This window comes from Prionailurus bengalensis, chromosome A2 (genome assembly GCF_016509475.1).
Source record: "Prionailurus bengalensis isolate Pbe53 chromosome A2, Fcat_Pben_1.1_paternal_pri, whole genome shotgun sequence".
Taxonomy (NCBI): Eukaryota; Metazoa; Chordata; class Mammalia; order Carnivora; family Felidae; genus Prionailurus; species Prionailurus bengalensis.
The window spans coordinates 19,103,115-19,120,884 of NC_057348.1; the positions used below are offsets into that span (position 1 = coordinate 19,103,115).

The 17,770-nt window shown below is 50.8% G+C and overlaps 1 protein-coding gene across 2 annotated transcripts; it reads right to left on the bottom strand.

Moving 5' to 3' along the window:
* Nucleotides 1-3,548: 3,548 nt before the first annotated feature.
* MON1A (MON1 homolog A, secretory trafficking associated) lies at nt 3,549-16,835 on the bottom strand. 2 transcript variants are annotated; one of them, XM_043590438.1, is made up of 6 exons: nt 16,555-16,835; nt 7,880-8,019; nt 6,111-6,596; nt 4,795-5,560; nt 3,940-4,087; nt 3,549-3,840 (listed from the first exon to the last, which is right to left on the bottom strand). In XM_043590438.1, exons 2-6 carry the CDS (start codon nt 8,004-8,006, stop codon nt 3,700-3,702), a joined length of 1,668 nt encoding a protein of 555 aa, XP_043446373.1. In that variant the 5' UTR covers nt 8,007-8,019; nt 16,555-16,835; the 3' UTR covers nt 3,549-3,699. The 2 variants fall into 2 exon arrangements, with proteins under 2 accessions (XP_043446373.1, XP_043446374.1); XM_043590439.1 differs by lacking the exon at nt 6,111-6,596 and having other exon boundaries at nt 16,555-16,828.
* Nucleotides 16,836-17,770: the final 935 nt, after the last annotated feature.

The following is a 17,770-nucleotide window of genomic DNA, read 5'->3' on the forward strand; positions in this document are numbered from 1 at the left end:
ACCAAGAATGTGTGGAGGACTGGAGGGGAGAGGTGGGGGCCCCCGGGAGTAGTGAAACCCTCTCAGGGCAGGGGCCATCCTTTTCTGGGCCTGCCCTGGGATGTCAATGACTGGATGGTATCACAGGAAGATGCATTGTCCCCTGCCTGCCCAAGGCAGTAGAGGTTATGAGTTAGGACCTACCCTGCTGGCTGGACATTAGAGTCAGAGGAGAGGCAGCTTATGGGGAGGCCCAACCCTAGCTATGGTCCCTCCACCACTGCCTCAGTAGGCAGAAGCTGCAGGATGGGGCTAACAAAACACACAGTGCTGGCTGCCTTTGCTGGCTGTGCTGCAGTGCCCCCCTGATATGGGGGAAACATGGGCTTTGACAGGGCACCTCTAACCTGCTCTGTAAGCTATGCTGGGCCTGAGTCTCTCCATCCCTGAAATGAGGATATAGTTCTAACTAGATGACTGCCCACAGTTCTCTCTTCAGTTTGAATGAGGCATATGGGGTTGGGGGGAGGAGAGGCAACCTTCCCTCTTGTACATGGACTTCAGCGGTTGCTCCTTGATAACTGGTTCTTCCTAACATTTAAAGGGGGCTCTGGGGGACCTTGTCAGCCTGACAGCCCCCTTAGCCAGGTGGGCCTTAACCCTGGAGGGAGGGGAAGCTTCATAGGGTGGCCCTACACTGAGGTCTGAGGGACCTGTGAACTGTGGGTCCCAGGGCTTTGGAGCATAAGAGGGGTGGGGGAGAGAGGAGTTTTCAGCCCAGCAGGATTCATTCAGCCTGATTTTTGGAGCTGTATCTCCTCTACTCCCCTATCCAGACAACATTCCTTGTTCCTCCTTCCAGGAGCACCTTTTTCCTTTCCTTCTCTTGCAGCTTTTAGATGGCACCACCTCCAGGAAGCCCTCCTGATCCAGTCAATGCCTGGTCCATTTTGTGGGTCCCACAGATCATATGCTATACCCACTCTAGCACAGCTGACTCTGAATACCTGACTCCCCACTTTCCCCATTCCTAGTGCTGAACTCCCCTCCCCCTTGGGGCTGGAGCTCAGTGAGCACCTGGGAGAGAGAGGAAACAGGATTGGGCAGCCACACCCAGTGCTGGGAGGATTCAGAGCCTCAGGCATCATAAATGGCACTCCCTTCTCTAACTAGAATTGGCCCGGAAATGAATAAATACCCATAAAAAAAATCATGTGTTCCACAGTCAACATGATTAAAGACACTCATGCTGGGTAAAACTGAAATGAAACATTCTCTGCTGGCACTGAGACAGTTTCCTGGGTCCCGGTACTACATTCAGAGAGACTTCTGTAGGTTGGGAGGAGACTTCAAGGGCCCTCCTTGATCACCCTGTCCACTCGTTTTGAGGATTGGGGTGCAGCAGTCAACAGTTGATTCTCTGCTGCCACCATGTGGCCAAGATGTTGGCTAGCCCCAGAACAGCGTCCCCTGGTGGACAACCCCGGTCCTTGAGAACCGGCATCCACGGGAGCACCCCTTCCTCCTTCCCCCTCTGCCCACTCTGCAGGAGCAGGGCAGGCAAACCATGTGGGGGAAGTGGGGCCTTGGAGTGTTAAGTATAAGTGCTCCCTCCAAGCTGAACTCACAAGGCCTGGCCTATATTTGGTTTAGGACCTGCCCAACTGCCCCAGTATCTATCACCTTGAAGGAGTGCCCTCTTTTCCCTTTTTGGCTCTCACATCCCTCTGAACACTACTCCAAAACAAAAACAAAAACGAGAACTAATGTCAGCCTTTTTCTCCAACCCAAAGAGATCATCTGAGTGGCAGCAGTCTCTAACTACAATATGACCATATCACTCTGCAGCTTTAAAACAAATTCAATGGCTCCCCACTGCCAGACTTTTACCTGGAGTTCAAGAAACCTAGGCCTTGAAAACTCCTCCAGCTTCACTTAAACCAGTAATACCAGGCTCTTTACCAGGTCCTTCGCTTTGCACATGCTGGTTCCTCCACTAGGAACACCTTCCCTGTTTGGCCTGTTATTCCTTCCTTGATCCCCAGACAGATAAGCCCACACTCCAGGTGCCTACTGTCCTAGGTACACACACTCACCTAATTGTGACCACCCATTTCCACACCTACCCAGAATAGGTGCTAAACTGCAGAGGTGCTGAGAGTCCTACAAGAATCACAGTAGCCAACAGGAGTATCTAGGGGCTGACCACTGACCAGAGGAATGCCAATAGCAGCCATGGACTGCTGGCCTGGCATCACCCTGGCCCCAGAGGCAGTGATTTGGTGCACTGGCCAGGATCAAGGGGAGAAACAGCAGCAGGAACAGGCAGAAAAGAGACCCAGGGCACATGTGCAGGGCGAGCAGCACCGCCAAGCCTGTGGCTGTTCCCCACGCACCTTGGGGTCTAGGCAGGTGGTTTGCTGCCATATCCATTCTAATATGATCCAGGATAGGGCCAAGGGCAGGGGCTATCCCATTTCCTGGGACAGTAAGTAGAACCATTCCAGTGTACCCTATGCTACCCACCAAATATATTTTCCAACATGGATTGGTTTTAGTGGCAGAGTATCTTAGCCCAGCTCTCAGAGACTGCATAAGGGTGACTTACTCTACAGTCTGAAGACCACATTCAGTGGACACTTTTCTCCCATAAACATTTCCTAGGTCTTTTGCTCTCCTAGCCAATGAGATGGTTAAGCTGTGGCAGAACTGGGAAAGCCCCCCAGCAGCAAGATAGAGGCTTTCTGTACTGTGCCTTGGGCTCTGTCCAAAGAGGGTCTCAGGACAGAGTGGAGGGGTCTGGGCCTTCACTGCTGAGCCTCCTGAGATGTCCACAGTGACCCCTGTGGGCTGGAAAATGCCAGGGTGGCGGAAGAGGGCCCGGTGTGCCTAGCAGCATCTGCCCTTCCTAGGGCAGGGTCCACCCCTGCCCCAGAAGTCAGCTGGCTCTTCCTGCAGGCCCTCCAGCTCACTCCTGGGGACGTTCTGAGGAATGCACTGGCCAAAAGCACAGATGCCGAGGTGAATAGCCCTTCATGAGGAAGACCAAGCTGGGATAATTTCCCCAGAGGTCTAGGGCTACATACACTGAGGCTGGTCTCTGAATTTTTCTGTGCTGAAAACCAGACCACCTCACCAAGGGATCTTACCCACCTGTACCAAGCCTCAGACTCTCCCTAGTTGGCTGTCCTTCTCTTACTCAGCCTTGTCACTGCTGACCTACAGCAGCCCTTTAAGCAGAGCCACAGCTCCCAGGGTATATGAGTGGTCCTTTGGGGCACAAAGCTGGGGGCCCCTCCTAGGAGTGAGAGAGAGGGGCTGTGCCCTTCTAGGAGGCACCAGGGACTCAGACTGAGTATTGGGGTGGGGCTGTGGGGGGCAAGGCCAGTGGAATGCTAGAGAACGTTTTATGTATGGCAAGACTTTAGCTGAATGAAGAGACCCAGCCCAAGGTTCGATTCTAAGTGCTTGTGCTCCAGGACATGGGGAAACACAGGTAAGGACTAAGGAGGATCCAGTATCTGTAGGAGTGAGAATGCATGAGTGAAGGGACCAGTGACAAGGCCCAATGAGTGTCTTCTCCAGAGTACTTTAATGCACGCACCAACCCACAGTCCCTGCCTGCTTGCTGCCTGGGCAAGAGAGGCCAGCCCATGTGGAGGCTCCCATAGCTTCCGTTGCCCAGGGTGCCTAAGAGGGCTGAACCCACACACATTCCCATCAGTAGGTGAGGGGTGTGAGGATGAAGAGGCGATCTTCTTCTTTGCGGATCCAGCGCATCAGCTTATGGATGGCACTGACAGCAGATGCCTTGGTCCCCAGGGGGCTGTAGCACATGTAGAGCTCAAAGGCACCTGTCACCTGGAGGAGGGGGCACAGGGTAGTCATCGAGGTTAGACATCTCGTGTGGCCCCTGCCCGGGATCCCGATGAAGCTGAGCCCATCCCAGGGCTGCCTTACCCAGGCCAGGAGGTTCTCATTGGGGCCCGTGTAGTAGATGGTCTTGAGTGGGCGGGAGGCATTGTGGGCCCGGCTGTGCAGGTATTGGTAGAGGCCCAGTAGCCGCTCCTGCTCCTCTTCACTGGTGTACGGGGCCTCAATCTCAGGGCTGGAGATGGGGGAGTGGGTTGGCAAAGAAATAACTTTCATTGCCTTCTCTGGAGATCTAAAAACAACTCTTCCTAGCCAGGGAGATTCTGACATGTGTCTTACCCTCCAAATGTTTTCCCAGGACAGGGCATGGCCTCCCTACCACAGAAGACTCCCCAGGACAGGGCTGGCCCACCCAGAATGGAGCCCTGTTCTTCCCCCCTCCCCCAAGTTCATGGCATCTTTGGTGACTTCCCTTGGAGAGGCCAATCTGAGTTTAGGTGTCCGAAACAAAGTGACAGGTCTGAAGTGGAGGAAAAGTGATCTGGGAACCCAAGAAGGGGTTATGGGAGGACAGAAGATGCCACATCTGGCCACAGCCCCTCTGTTGGAGGAGGAATTCTGCATCCTAGATGGGACCAAAATGACCCCTAAGGCAGACCTGCTCCAGGGCAGGAGATCCAGGAGACCTCTGTTCCAACTTCCTTCCCTGGGTGTACTGGGCATTTCAAGGCTTTGTGGGTAACAAAGTAGAGAGGTACATGCCCATAGGGGGTGGAGTGATAGGGAGTCTGGGTCCCTGATGTCAGAGTAAAACAGACCCAACATGTCAGTCCATTCACAGACGGGTCATCAGCTCCAGGACTGCATCAGGGCTGAGGGCCAACCGCCTCCCCTCCCTCACCCCTGTCTCCCTCAAGTTGTGCTCCCAAGGTCCTCCCTCACCTGGTGAAGAGTCCCGAGCTCTTTGATTTATAGAGGAAGTGGCGCAGGTCCGGGATGCCCACTTGGGCAACACTGTAGTAGGGCGTGCGCAGTGCCTCTCGCAGCGCCAGGTGGGCTCCACGCTTCCGCAGGCGCTCCTGAAAGCGGCGGCGGCAGTCAGAGACTGCAAAGAAGTCCTCCCGGTCGGTGGAGACGAGCAACAAGCAGAGGTCGGTGTCAGGCTCCAGGTAAGAGATGTGTGCATGGAAGAAGCCGGCTGCATTAAATTTGGGTAGGCACACAGGCGTCCAGGCTTCTCCCTCACGGAAGGATGAAGAGGAACTTATGAGATTGAAGAGCAGGTGCAGGTCGATAGGGTGCAGGAATTGGTCCTTGCGGCGCACGAGCGCCACCAGCTGGTTGCGTGCCAGCAGGATGGAGAAGACAAGGCTGCGCGCTCGCGCCTGCTGCAGGCTGGCACTCACCGCGTCGCGCACGGCCGCAGCCAGGGGCAAGCAGCGCGCTGCCCCCATGAGGAAGCTGGGGTCTCGCGCCATGAGCTGCAGCAGGTTGTCGGTGATGCGCTCCGAGCCCGAGAGGAGGCGCCGCAGGTCGTAGTTCTGCTTCTGCTGGAAGATGTGGCTCAGCTGGGCACCGGTAAGAAGGCTCAGGATCTGGTAGTAGATGTAGAGCAGCTCCTGCGCCAGTTCCTGCGCCGATTGCCGCGTGCGCGCCACTGCCACCAACACCAGTGGGCTCCGGCGCACGAATACTACCTTGTAGCCATCTGAAGGTGGAGGGAGGGGATGTCAGCTTCTCCAGGGAGCCCTCCGGGATTGGCCTTGCCCAGCTCCCTCGGAGCCCCAGCTTCCTACACAGCTTGTCGCTTTCTACATCCTCTCCACCCTCCCTCAGATCTCTGCACACAGTAGGGGCTTAAGGATGATGAAGATAAAAACAGCAGCCCACGGTTCCCTTTCCCTGAGGATTCCAGGCTGTCCCTGCCACTTGCTTCACAGAGTGGCACCAGCCAAAATGCAGTGAGCAATTGAAAAAAAAAAACATTCTTGTGTTAAATGTCAAGAGCTGGGTGGGGCTCAGGGCCTGGGACTTCTAGTTCTCTCCAAGGGCAAAGCCCATGTCAGAGCCACCTTTGGCCCTCACAATACCCCGTAAGGCAGTCATTGTTGCTGTGTTCAGATGACAATATTGAAGCCCAGTGAGGTGGAGGGGCTGCCCTTGGTCACACAGCACATCCCAGCCCTCTAGTCCCTCGGGGACTATGAATTAACCCTGGTCAGGGGAGCCCTCCCTGCCCCCCTTTTCAGGTGGCTCACCTGCGTGGATAGAACGAATGGCGTTCTTGTCTGCCTCCAGGAAGGACACCAGGGCCACCATGACACCCATGGTGCTGGAAAGTGCCTCCTCTGACCCATAGCGGGAGTACACAGGCTTCCCCGCCTCGCTCAGCACAAAGACGTGCTTCTGGTGCAGTCGCCATGCCTCGGCAGCCTCCTCCTCATCCCCCTCGCCTGTGCCCTCCCTGGGGGGTTCTGTGGCTGGCCGCCCAGCTGCCCCTGAAGGCTCTGGCCAATCCTCAGAGCTTCCTGGCAGCATCTCCTCCTGCAGGTCTCGGGCCACACCCGTCAGTTGGGTGCTCAGCTCGCTGAAGTCCTGGCTGATCTGTCGCATGTCTGCAGGCAGTGGTGGAGGACCCCCAACACCCTCCTTGGGGCTGTCCCCAGAAGCTGCCCCATCCTCCGATTCAGTCAGGTCCTCATAGGAACGGGCATGGACGAACATGGCACCCTCCTGCCCAGCACCTGCCAGCCAAAAGCACTGGTGCTTAGAGCAATAGCCACTGGCAGACCACCTTACCAGCAAGATGCGTAATGTGGCACTCTAGCTTTACTGCAGAGACAAGCCACTGTTCTCTCCTGCTACTGCCTACTACAAGTTATGCCTCCCTGCGGCTTACAGCCCACCAGTTTCCTCCCATCACACTGGGAATAAAACCCAAACCCCTCATGGCTGCGGGAATGACTTGCTTCTACTTGCTTCTCTCAATCTCATCTCACAGCCCTTACCCATTCCAGTCACACTGACCTTCATCCACCTGCTCTTTGGACACCCTCAACATGCCCTCACCTACCTCAGGGCCTCTGTACCTACTGTTCCCTCTGCCTGGAATGCACTCCCACCTCTTCGCATGGTCAGCTCCTTGTCACACTTCAGCTCTCAGCAAAGACATAAGTTACCTCCTCACCTGACCTCTGAGCCTGGGCACTCTATCATATCTCTCTCTTTGATTTCTCTTGTGCCACTTGTCAGTTATTATCCTCCTCCCCAACTACAGTGGGGTTCCTCCTGAGGGGCAGCAAGGTGGTTGTTCACTGCTGTGTGCCGAGCACCTTGCCCTGTGCCTGGAATACATTTGTTCAGTGACTCTCTATCCCTGTGAGAAGTCTCCCTGACCCAGTTCAGGCCATAGTTCCTAACCCACTCCACTGTAATGACCCCACTAGCCTATGGCTCCCCTAAGGCAGGGGACATGTCAGTCTTTCTCTACTGATTTTTTTTTTTTCTTTTACAGAATAATTCAACAGATGTATTTTGAGTCCCTATGATGAGTTTGGTACCGTACTAGGCATTTGGGATACAACCACTCTGTGCTCAAAGAGCTCACAATTTTGTGGACAAGAGATGGGCAATATATACATAAACAAATAAAATTACAAAATAACTACTGTCCTGTACAGAGCATGGTCAGAGCAGGCAGGCCTAACTCGTGCAGAGGTGACATTTAAGCTGAGAGCTGAAGGAGGGAAAAGGAGTCAGGAAGGCGCAATGTAGACCCAGGGAACGGGAGGAGAACCCATGCTGGCAGCCAGACAGCACAGGGGTGAGTAGCCCAACATGAAGTGGAGAGGAAGGCTGGACACAGACCGAGCCCGTTTCCTGCGGTATCCCCAGCACCTAACAAGTAGCCCACGAGTGACTGAACGAGTGCATGAATGAGTGGGAGTGAAAGACTTGGTGGGAATCCCAGTTGCCCTGGAGGCTGCTCTCGCTGTCAGCTGCCTGGAGCTGCACACCCTGCCCGTACCTGGCTCCATTCCCTGAGCCAGTCCTGGTGTGGGGCTCTCAGCTCTCTCCATACTCTGCCCATCAGAAGGAGCCAGGGTGCCATCGGGGCATTCGCTGCTCCTCTTCCTCTGCATGTCAGCAGCCATCCCTTGGGCTCTCCTGTGGGCAAACAAAGACATCATCGAGGGTAAAGAGGGAGCTGCTGTTGGCAGGGGTCACTGCTAGTACAGTAACAGTGGTTAGTTAGTACAGGAAAGCACCAGGACCCAGTTAGCTCAAACCTCTGGGAAATGGGTTCTGAGTATTCCCCTGTAAAAAATGAAGTATGTTGTTCTTTTTCTAAGTAGAAAAGGAAAAATTCATTGTACCTATTCATTGTAGAAAACTTGGAAAATAAAAAAGGATAAAGAAAGAAATGTCACCATTTCCCCACCATTCAGGATCTTTCACTGTTCACATTTTGGTGTATTTCTTTCCAGTTTTTTTTTTTTTTTTTGAATGCACATAAAATGGAATTTTTTTTTTTTTTAACAAACTGATAACAGCAGCTAACACTTACTGAGCACCAAGGTAGTGCTAGGAAGTATAAGTGGACACAGTTATCTAAGCCTGATCACTACACTCTGTGGCAGGTGCTCCTGTCTCAGGCTGGCTCTACAGATAAAGGGACTGAGGCTGAAAGAGTAAATGCCTGCCCAATGTCACAACAGGGTGGAAGCTTTGGGAGCTGGCAATTGAAACAATCTGTATCCTGGTATCTTTCACTGCACATCCTACCACAAACACTTCCTCATTCAAAACTGAATTGACCAATAGTTCTTTCTGAATACTTAGGCATTTGCAAAGAAAGAGCAAACAAGCTTGTCTTTAGGCTTGCTTTTTTCTGAGTACACTTTTGTACTTTCTGAATTTGGCACCAGGGCTTGCCTTACAACTATACAGCTGTACAACTATAGACATAAAAGTTCTCAGTGCCCATCTGAATGCCAGGACAGACTCAGTTTCATCTCCCAGTCCTTCTGCAGCCTCAGAGCCAGGTGGAGGTGGCGATGAGTGGATGGCAAGGATAACAAAGTTGGATGGCTCACCTGGAGTCACCCCTAAGGGCCTCTGAATGGCAGGCTGAAGGAGCCTTCATTTGGCAAGCAAAATACATTCATAGGGGAGGGGTTCCATTGAGGCACTGATCCTTTCATGAAGAGAAATCTGGGTAGACAGGCGAGAAGGACTGCAAAGACTAGTCAGAGACTCATGAAGAGGCCATGCGGGCAGGCCAGGGGCCTGGGAGGGACTGGTGTTAGTGTGAGCAAAGTAGACACTGTCCCTGCCCTTCTAGGACAGAGTCATAGGAAATAACTGAGGCCTTGTTTCTCAGTAGCTCCACAACCTTGGGCAAATGACTCTTCCCCGAGCCTAGCATGAAGTAGGTGCTCAAAAATGTTCATGAAGAGTGACCTCAAAGAGAGAGCATCCCCATCACTCTCATTTGTGTGGTCCCAGGTTGTCCATGTCCAAGAACACCCTCTCAGACTCCTTATCCTCATCCCACCAGAGCTCCTACCAGGCAGCTCCTGTATGCACCCAAAGAACTGACTTTCAAGCTCTTTTTATTGTTTTTTTGTTTTTGTTTTTGTTTTTTGGTCATCTTTGTTCTAAGCTATGGAATCCTTTTTCAAATGCATCTTTTGCAGAAGTTCAACGGGCAAAACAGACAGGGAAGCCTGGTAGCCACTCGTGCACTGAACCTGGAGCATCACAGAACAAGTGAAGGTTGGGCACCATTGGCCAACAGCGTCACCCCACTTAGAGTAGGACCAAAAAAAGATCATCTGGGAGAACATCGACCTCTGGGGATTTTCTAGGCCACTAATCCCATCCATTAGGACCGTCAAGAGTGATGGATCCTAGCATGAGTCAGAGCCCAGAGGACCAAGGCATGGGCCACCTTGTCTGACAGAGGGCCAGAGTAACTAAAAGGCTACTTGCCCTCAACAGCTAGGTTGTTCAGAAAGGTCCGCTCAGAGACAGAGACTGAGACCAAGAGGAGTAATCCCAGACAGGCCAAAACAAGCACTGTAACACCATAGAGGCTGGGGCAGTGGGTGCTACAGTAACTAGGGCATGCCTAGGTCTTCAGCAGGAAGACACAGGCTACATGAGAACCTCATAGAGCATTATTTCACAAGCTAACCTGAAAGTGAGAGTGGGGTCTGCACTGCTATGTGAAGATGGAGTGACTCCAGAGAGATGAGTCTGTGTCCAGGCAGAGAGAAAGCTGCTACTGACAGTCCCAGGGTTGTGGCCAAGGTTTCTGGACGTGGCTCCCTGGACGGAGACCTGGATTGCTATGTGTTTCTTTCCGGGAAGTAGGTCCAGAACCATTGCTTCAAATTACTATATTTCTATGGAGACTCACTTTCCTGCTCCCTTAGTCAATAAATTCACACCTCTCTTCTCAAACTTCCATCACTTCCTTCTCCCACGCTCACTCAGCATGATCCATGATCTCACCGAGGAAACAGAAGTCAGCAAAAGAGAACTTCCAAGATTCCCACCACCACCTCGCTCACCTGCCAGGCTCTGCTTTCCTTCTTCTCACTGAAGATGAGCTGTCCTTGCTCCACTGGGAGCAAACGCCCCCACTGCAGTCCCTTTCACCCGCACAAGCACAAGCACAAGCACATGGCTTCAGCAGCTGTCCCTCTCTCTCCCAGATCATTGGTTTCCCCTTCTCCCCCATCCAGCACCAATATGCTGATGCTTCCTCCATTTTCAAAACACCTTCCGGGGCACCTGGGTGGCTCAGTCGGTTAAGCGTCTGACTTCGGCTCAGGTCCTGATCTCACAGTCAGTGAGTTTGAGTCCCACATCGGGCTCTGTGCTGACAGCTCAGAGCCTGGAGCCTGCTTTGGATTCTGTGTCTCCCTCTCTCTCAGCTCCTCCCCCACTCACGCTCTGTCTCTCTCTCTCTCTCTCAAAGATGAATAAATGTTAAAAAAAAAAAATTAAAAAAAACACCACCTTACTTTGGGTGTGTTCACTCGTTATAATTCACTGAGCTGTACTTATGATTTGTGAACTTCATGTTTGTTTTATTTCAATTAAAGAGTTAAAACAACCCCCCACCCCCTTAACTCTACATTCCCCTCTAGGTTCCACCCCATTTTTTTGCTGCCCTTTATAAAACAGACCTCAAAACAGTAAATAATACTTGGAATATAATTAGTAGGCTAGGCTATGCTGTGTAACAAATGAATGTCAAAATGGTAGAGGCTTCACACATAAAGGCTTATTTTTTGCTTACACAAAATTTACCTTGGATCTGGTAGTAATTCAGCTCTCTTCCAAGCATTGATTCAGGAATCCAGGTTACTAGCATCCCATAGCTCTGCCATCTGGAATACATGCCTTTTCCACATCACTGGGCAGTGGAAGACAGGGCTGGAAGGTCATGTACCAGCTCTTAAATACTTCAAAGCCCAGATTGGCCAGAAGTAGTCACATGGCCAGAGGGACTGGGAAGTGTGGGGAGCTCACAGGTATCTGGTAATCAAGAAATACATCTGCCGCAGCCTCTCCACTTCACTCACTTGGGTTTTTTTTTAAGATTTTATTTTTAGGTAAGCTCTACACCCAATGTAGAGCTCGAACTCACAACTCCAAAATCAAGAGATGCATGCTCTACTGACTGAGCCAGCAAGGTGCCCCTTTCCCATTCATTCTTGAAGCCACTCCAACTAGACTTGCGCCTCCATCATTCCAGCAACACTGCTCTCATCAAGGTTGTTAGTTGACCTCAGGATCCTCACCTCACTCAGTAGCAGTAATGGATACACACTTGGTGATTTCCTCTCTTAAAACACTTTTTCTTCTTGGCTTCTGGTACACCACTCTCCTTTCTTGGTTCTCCTCCTACCTCATAGACCATGCCTGCTAAGTCCTTTATGCAGTTCCTCTTACAGTTAGGGGACCCAGATTTCAGCCCTTGGATCTCTTTTCTGTCTTCATTCAAACCACTGGTGATCTCATTCAGTCTCATGTTTTTGTTTTTGTTTTTGTTTTTAATTTTTTAATGTTTATTTTTAGAGGGGAAAAGATGCAGAGAGACAGAGAGACAGAGAGAGTGAGAATCCCAAGCAGGCTCCACACTACCAGTGCAGAGCCCAATGTGGGGCTCAAACTCATGACTGTGAGATTACGACTTGAGCCAATATCAAGAGTTGGATGCTTAACCGACTAAGCCACCCAGGTGCCCCCAGTCTCAACTCCATTGATACATTAGTGATTAGTGATACATTGTGATTCCAACTTTTATTTCTAGCCTCAATGTCTCTTCTGACTTCTAGAGTCACACACATTTAACTGTCTACTTCATGTCTTACAGTATCTCAAAGTTCTATGTCCAAAACTGAGTTCCTGATTGTCCTCTTAAAAACGTATTCCTCCCAGAGTTTTCTCCATCTCAGTGAAAGACAATGATTTTCAGCAAATCTTGGAGTCATCTCTTTTCCTCACACCCCATATATCGAACCACTAGCAAATCCTGTCACCTGTACTTCTGAATACCCAGCAAAATGTCTCTCTAGTTAATATTTTCCCTATAGAATTCCTCTTGGTTTTTAATACCCAACTGTGGTAGCCAGCCTTCAAGCCAGTCCCCAATGATCCTCAACTTATGTATATGCCTTTGTGTACTCCCCCTCCCACACTGAGCAGTTATGTAACCAATAGGATAACGTGAAAATGACAACATGTGATTTCTGAGGCTAGGTCATAAAAGATACTGTGGCTTCTGCCTTGCCGTCTTGGATCACCCTAGTTGGAGCCATCAGCCATGTTGTGAGGACACTCGAGCAGCTGTCTACAGAGAGAACCTCAGCAAACTTTGAGACATGCAAATAGCCAGTACCAAATGTGCCAGTCATGTGAGTAATCTTCTAGCCCCTGTCAAGCCTTCAGATGACTTCAACCTCACAAGAGAAACTGAGCCTGGACCATCCAGCTAAACTGCTCCCAGATTTCTCCCAAATGCCAAAGGAACTGCATGAGATAATAAATATTTATTGTTGTTTTAAGCTGCTAAGTTTTGGAGTAATTTGTTACACTGCAATAAATAACTAATACAACAAACTTGTATTGTTTTGGCCTATGTTTATATAGAAAAATGCTATTTACTTCATCAAAACTTGATCTATATTTTAAACAAGTGATGTACATTTAAGTCCTCAAATTACATTCCAAGTTGGATAGAACATCACTCACTAAGTGGCAACAAAACGGGCTTACTTGCATCATGGCTGTTGAAGGTACTGAAAGAGGCCATGATACTGCATCAAAGCAGCAAACTCTGGTGGTCAGGAGGGTATGTTTTTCAGCATTTTGTATCCTAACGCTATAACCTACTGGGCATGTATTAGGTATATATTTTCCTGTGTTTTAGTACCATTTTAGAAAATTGGGGGTTTGTGGTCGATGAGGGAAGCATTATACTTTTTCCCATTTAAAATAATGGTGGGGGGAGGCGCCTGGGTGGCTCAGTTGGTTGGGTGTCCGACTTCAGCTTAGATCATGATCTCATGGTTTGTGGGTTTAGGCCCTGCGTCAGGCTCTGTGCTGACAACTCGGAGCCTGGAGCCGGCTTCAGATTCTGTGTCTCCCTCTCTCTCTCTGCCCCTCCCCCTGCTCACACACTCTCTCTCTCTCTCTCTCTCTCAAAAATAAAAACATTTTAAAAAATTTTAAATAGTGGAAAGAGGGGCACCTGGGTGGCTTAGTCAGTTAATGCCCGACTCTTTGTTTCAACTCAGGTCATGCATGATCTCATGGTTTCGTGTGTTTGAGCCCCATGTCAGGGTCTGTGCTGGCAGAATTCTCTCTCTCCCTTTCTTTGCCCCTTCCCCACTCATGTTCTCTCTCTCTCAAAATTAAATAAATAAATAAATAGATAATAAAAAGATATGTGAAATAATGGGAAACAGATACTCAGTTAGTGATTCCAGATAATGTCCAACTTTTGTGGAACAGATTACTAATGTTAAATGGGAAAAGCCCATATCCAGAATCTGACCACTGCTCATCACCACCACCACCACCACTACCACATTGGTCCAGGCCACCATTACCTCTCTAGGGGAGTGATGCACCAGCCTTTTAACCAGTCTCCCCACATCTACCTTTGTCCTTGCGCAATATATCCCTCCCACAGGACTCAAAGAGATCCTCTTGAAAAAGGAAGTCAGGCCGTGTAATTCCCCTGCTCAAAACTCTATAATGGTTCTCACTCATTCAGTGAGACAGCCAATTTCCTCAGAACAGCACACAAAGCCCCACTCTACCCCTTCCTTTTATTTCTTTGACTTGATCTCCTTCCCTTTCCCCTGCTCCCTTCACCTCAGCCCAGCCACACTGACCTCATGGCTTTCCTTTAGGATAATATAAATGTGAATCCTAAGTACTTCTGCATTTCAGAATTTTGCCCTTGCTGAACTTTCTGCACAGACCACGTCTCTCTGCTTTTCACTTTGTCCCTCATTCACCTATTCCACTGATGGGGCTAGATATTGACATGACCTACTCTCTCACTTCCTTCCGGTTACTGCTCAAGTGTTACCTATCAGAGAGGCCTTCCTACAATATCCCTGATCTTCCCTGTCTTGCCCTGCTTCATTTTTCTATGAAGCATTTCAAGTTTCAGTATGTCAGCTCCACATGCAGGAGGAGTTTAATCAACATCTGCCAGATAAATAACTTTGGAAGGGAAAAGGTGAAAGATCCTCAAAGAATATCCAGTTATAATGCAGTCTCTGGAGACCCCTGCCTGTGGAGAAGACTTGTTTTTGGTAGTAGTCAAGTGTTCAAGAACAATGGTCCTAGAATCAGAGGGACTTGGATGGACCTGGTTTGGTTCCATAAGTCTTAGTTTTCTCATCTATAAAGTGGGGATAATGATAATACCAATTCACTGGGTTGTGGAAGGATTAAATGAGATGTTCATGTAATTTGTTTACCCTGGCACACAGTAAGCACTTGCACACTTAATGGCTACTGCCATTAATATATCATGATTATTTTTACTTAGCATTCAAACCTATGTAGCTGCACTTACACACAAAAAGTGGTCTCTGCCATGTAAATCAGTCCTTTGAAAGTTGGCTCACCCTGAGCAAACATGATTATGACCTCATGAAGCCAGGTACTTCATGGCCTGAAGTGACCCACCTGTGATGTCCAGCCAAAGAGATGTCTGTGTGCCTTGGGCTGGGGGTTCCTCCAGGCTTACTGGCTATTCGTTGGGCCTGACATTGCAGGAACAGACCATTGGTTCTCTGCTGCTCCTGGAAGTTTCTCCCAAGTTGAATCCTTGGTCTGCCACATGCCCCTGCTCTGTGGCCTTGTACCTCTGGTCAAAGACCCAAACATGGTCTACGGCAACTTACCCAAGGTCCTGGGGGCCCACTACCCACCGATCCCTTGTGGACTCAGGTGACTGAACCCAGTATGGCTGAGTGGTACTCAGCATGGTAACTATATGGAATGAGGGCAGGGTCAGCTGGCTGGGGCTAGTGGACGCTTCCTTCACAATAGTTCCCCAGCTACCTGACATCATGTAGCATCTCAACATCTCCAAGGCCAATTGGGGGATCCAGCCAGAAGTCCTGATGAAGCAAACAGTTCTCTAGACACTTACTCTGGAAACTAGGCAGCAAACCCCACCCTAGCCCCCACTGGAGCCATAAACCTTCATGACAGAAGCTCCTGGGAGGCTGGGCCTGAAGCAGTTAAGTGAGAGAGGTCTCTTGGAACCAGTCCCATATGTGCCCTCAGGGTCCCTTCTCAGGCAGCCTCTCTAGAAGCCCCCAGGGCATGCTACTTTCCCTAGATGTGCTCTGCTGTGCCTACAAGCAATGTCTCCAAACAGGTTGTCTCAATCAGCCCTTCTTGTGTGCTTCCCTCCCTCAGGTGCCCACCCTGGAGCAGGCAGAACCTTTAAGAGCCCCTCCCTACTGACTCCTACCACTGTTGCTCCCTCTTCCTGCTTGGATAGTGCTCCATCCTGCCCTGACCCTTTTGGAGTGGGCTATCTGGGAGGGTGGTGCCAGAATGCACGGGTCTCTGGCAGACAGGGCCCTGGTGAGGCTATGCTGTAGCTGGTTCAGCAGGATGCCTACTCCGTGAGCATCGCCTGGTACTTGTCACTGCTGGTGGCCACTCCCCTCTCTGACAAAGGCTGCTCACCCTCCCCCAGCAAACTGGAACCCAGAAACGGTGGCTCACCCAGTACAGGCAGACAGGTTATCTGAGCCAGGCACCCTTGAGAGCAAAGTCCAAAGCCCCAGGACACTTCCAGGAGTTGCCGCTCACCCCACAGTCACCTCTGCAGATCTTTGAAAGGATTCTGCCCGGGGGAGGGGGAAGGGGGGAGCGGAATATGTGTGCCTTGAGGGCGGGTCCTACCAGGCCACTGCCTCCTACAGGACTTTGCTCTCCCAGCCAAAGGAAGGGTTCTGGTCTTCGCCTTTTGTATTCTTCAGCTGGGGGACAACCGGCTAAGGCACCCCAAAGAGACTAAATCCTCCTATCGCAAGTGAAGCGTAGGTGGCAGGGGCCCCCAGTCTTCAAGCCCCTGGCTCCAAGGATGACAGCTCTCCAGTTTCTCGGTACCCCCTGGCCACGTGGGTTGGCAGTCGTACTCACCTGTTTCTCCGGGGGGGCCCAGGACGCACAGAGACTGCCGGTCACTGCTCTCTGCCGGACCCCCAGGAGGGCACGGGTGTCCGGCCGAGTCCGGCCGGAGGGCGCAGGTCAGACCCTCGGACCCCTGCGGACGCAGACATGGCCACAGCGCAGGCCACCGCCCCTCCCACCGCCCCTCGCCCAGCAGCCGACCCAGGAAGACAGCCCTCTCCGGCCTCTCGTGGCGGAGGCCTGACTCCAGCCGCTCTGCCTCTGGCCCTACCCGCCCCGGGGTGCATTGTGGGAAATGTAGTCGGCGCTCACCGCTGCCTGCGGCACTCTGAGGCGGGGCTGGGCGCCCGGTCCCGGCAAAGTCGAGGGCGGGGCGTCACCCGGAGCAGGATTTGTCTCATCCGGAACCACCTTCTCCAGCGTCGGGCCTGGCCCAAATGCCTCCTTGGAGCCCAAAGGCCAGGGTGGGCCGTAGGCCCAGACTCCCTGGCCCGTCCGCCCTGGCCATCTAGAGGTTTATTTCAAGGCAGAATAAGACACTTTGGGATTGTTTCCTCTATTGATTTGGAAGGGCAGTGCAAGTTTGGGAACTGGATAAATGTTATTAGTGACTAGCTACGCTGGTTGCAAAGGATGTAGGCACACCAATTGTTGCTGAAGACGTCCTTTTAGCCACGTTTTAATATTATCAGTATGAGGCTCTAAAACAGTTCTCAGCTTTGCACATAGAATGACCTGGGGAAATTTAAAAAATCACTAATGCTTAGAGATTTTGATTACTCCCAGAGAATTCGATTTAATTGAACTGGGATGGGACTCAGGCATTGGTATCTTTTTAAAAGCTTCCCAGGTGATGTGCCAGGGCACGGAACGATTGCTATGGGCATTTGTAATGTCCTAGACACAAAACAATACAAACGACAGGAAAACATAAAGCTTTTCCAAACAATTTTTTTTTAAGTTTATTTTTATTTATTTTGAGAGAGCAAGCTGGGGAGGGGCAGAGAGAGAGGGAGGCAGAATCCCAAGCAGGCTCCACACCTTGAAATCAGGAACCGTGAGATCATGACCTGAGCCGACGTCAAGAGTCAGTTGCTTAACTGACTGAGGCACCCAGGTGCCCCCCCCCCCAACAATTTTATTCTTTTTTTTTTTAACTTCTTTAAATTTATTTTTGAGAGACAGAAACAGAGCATGAATGGGGGAGGAGCAGAGAAAGAGGGAG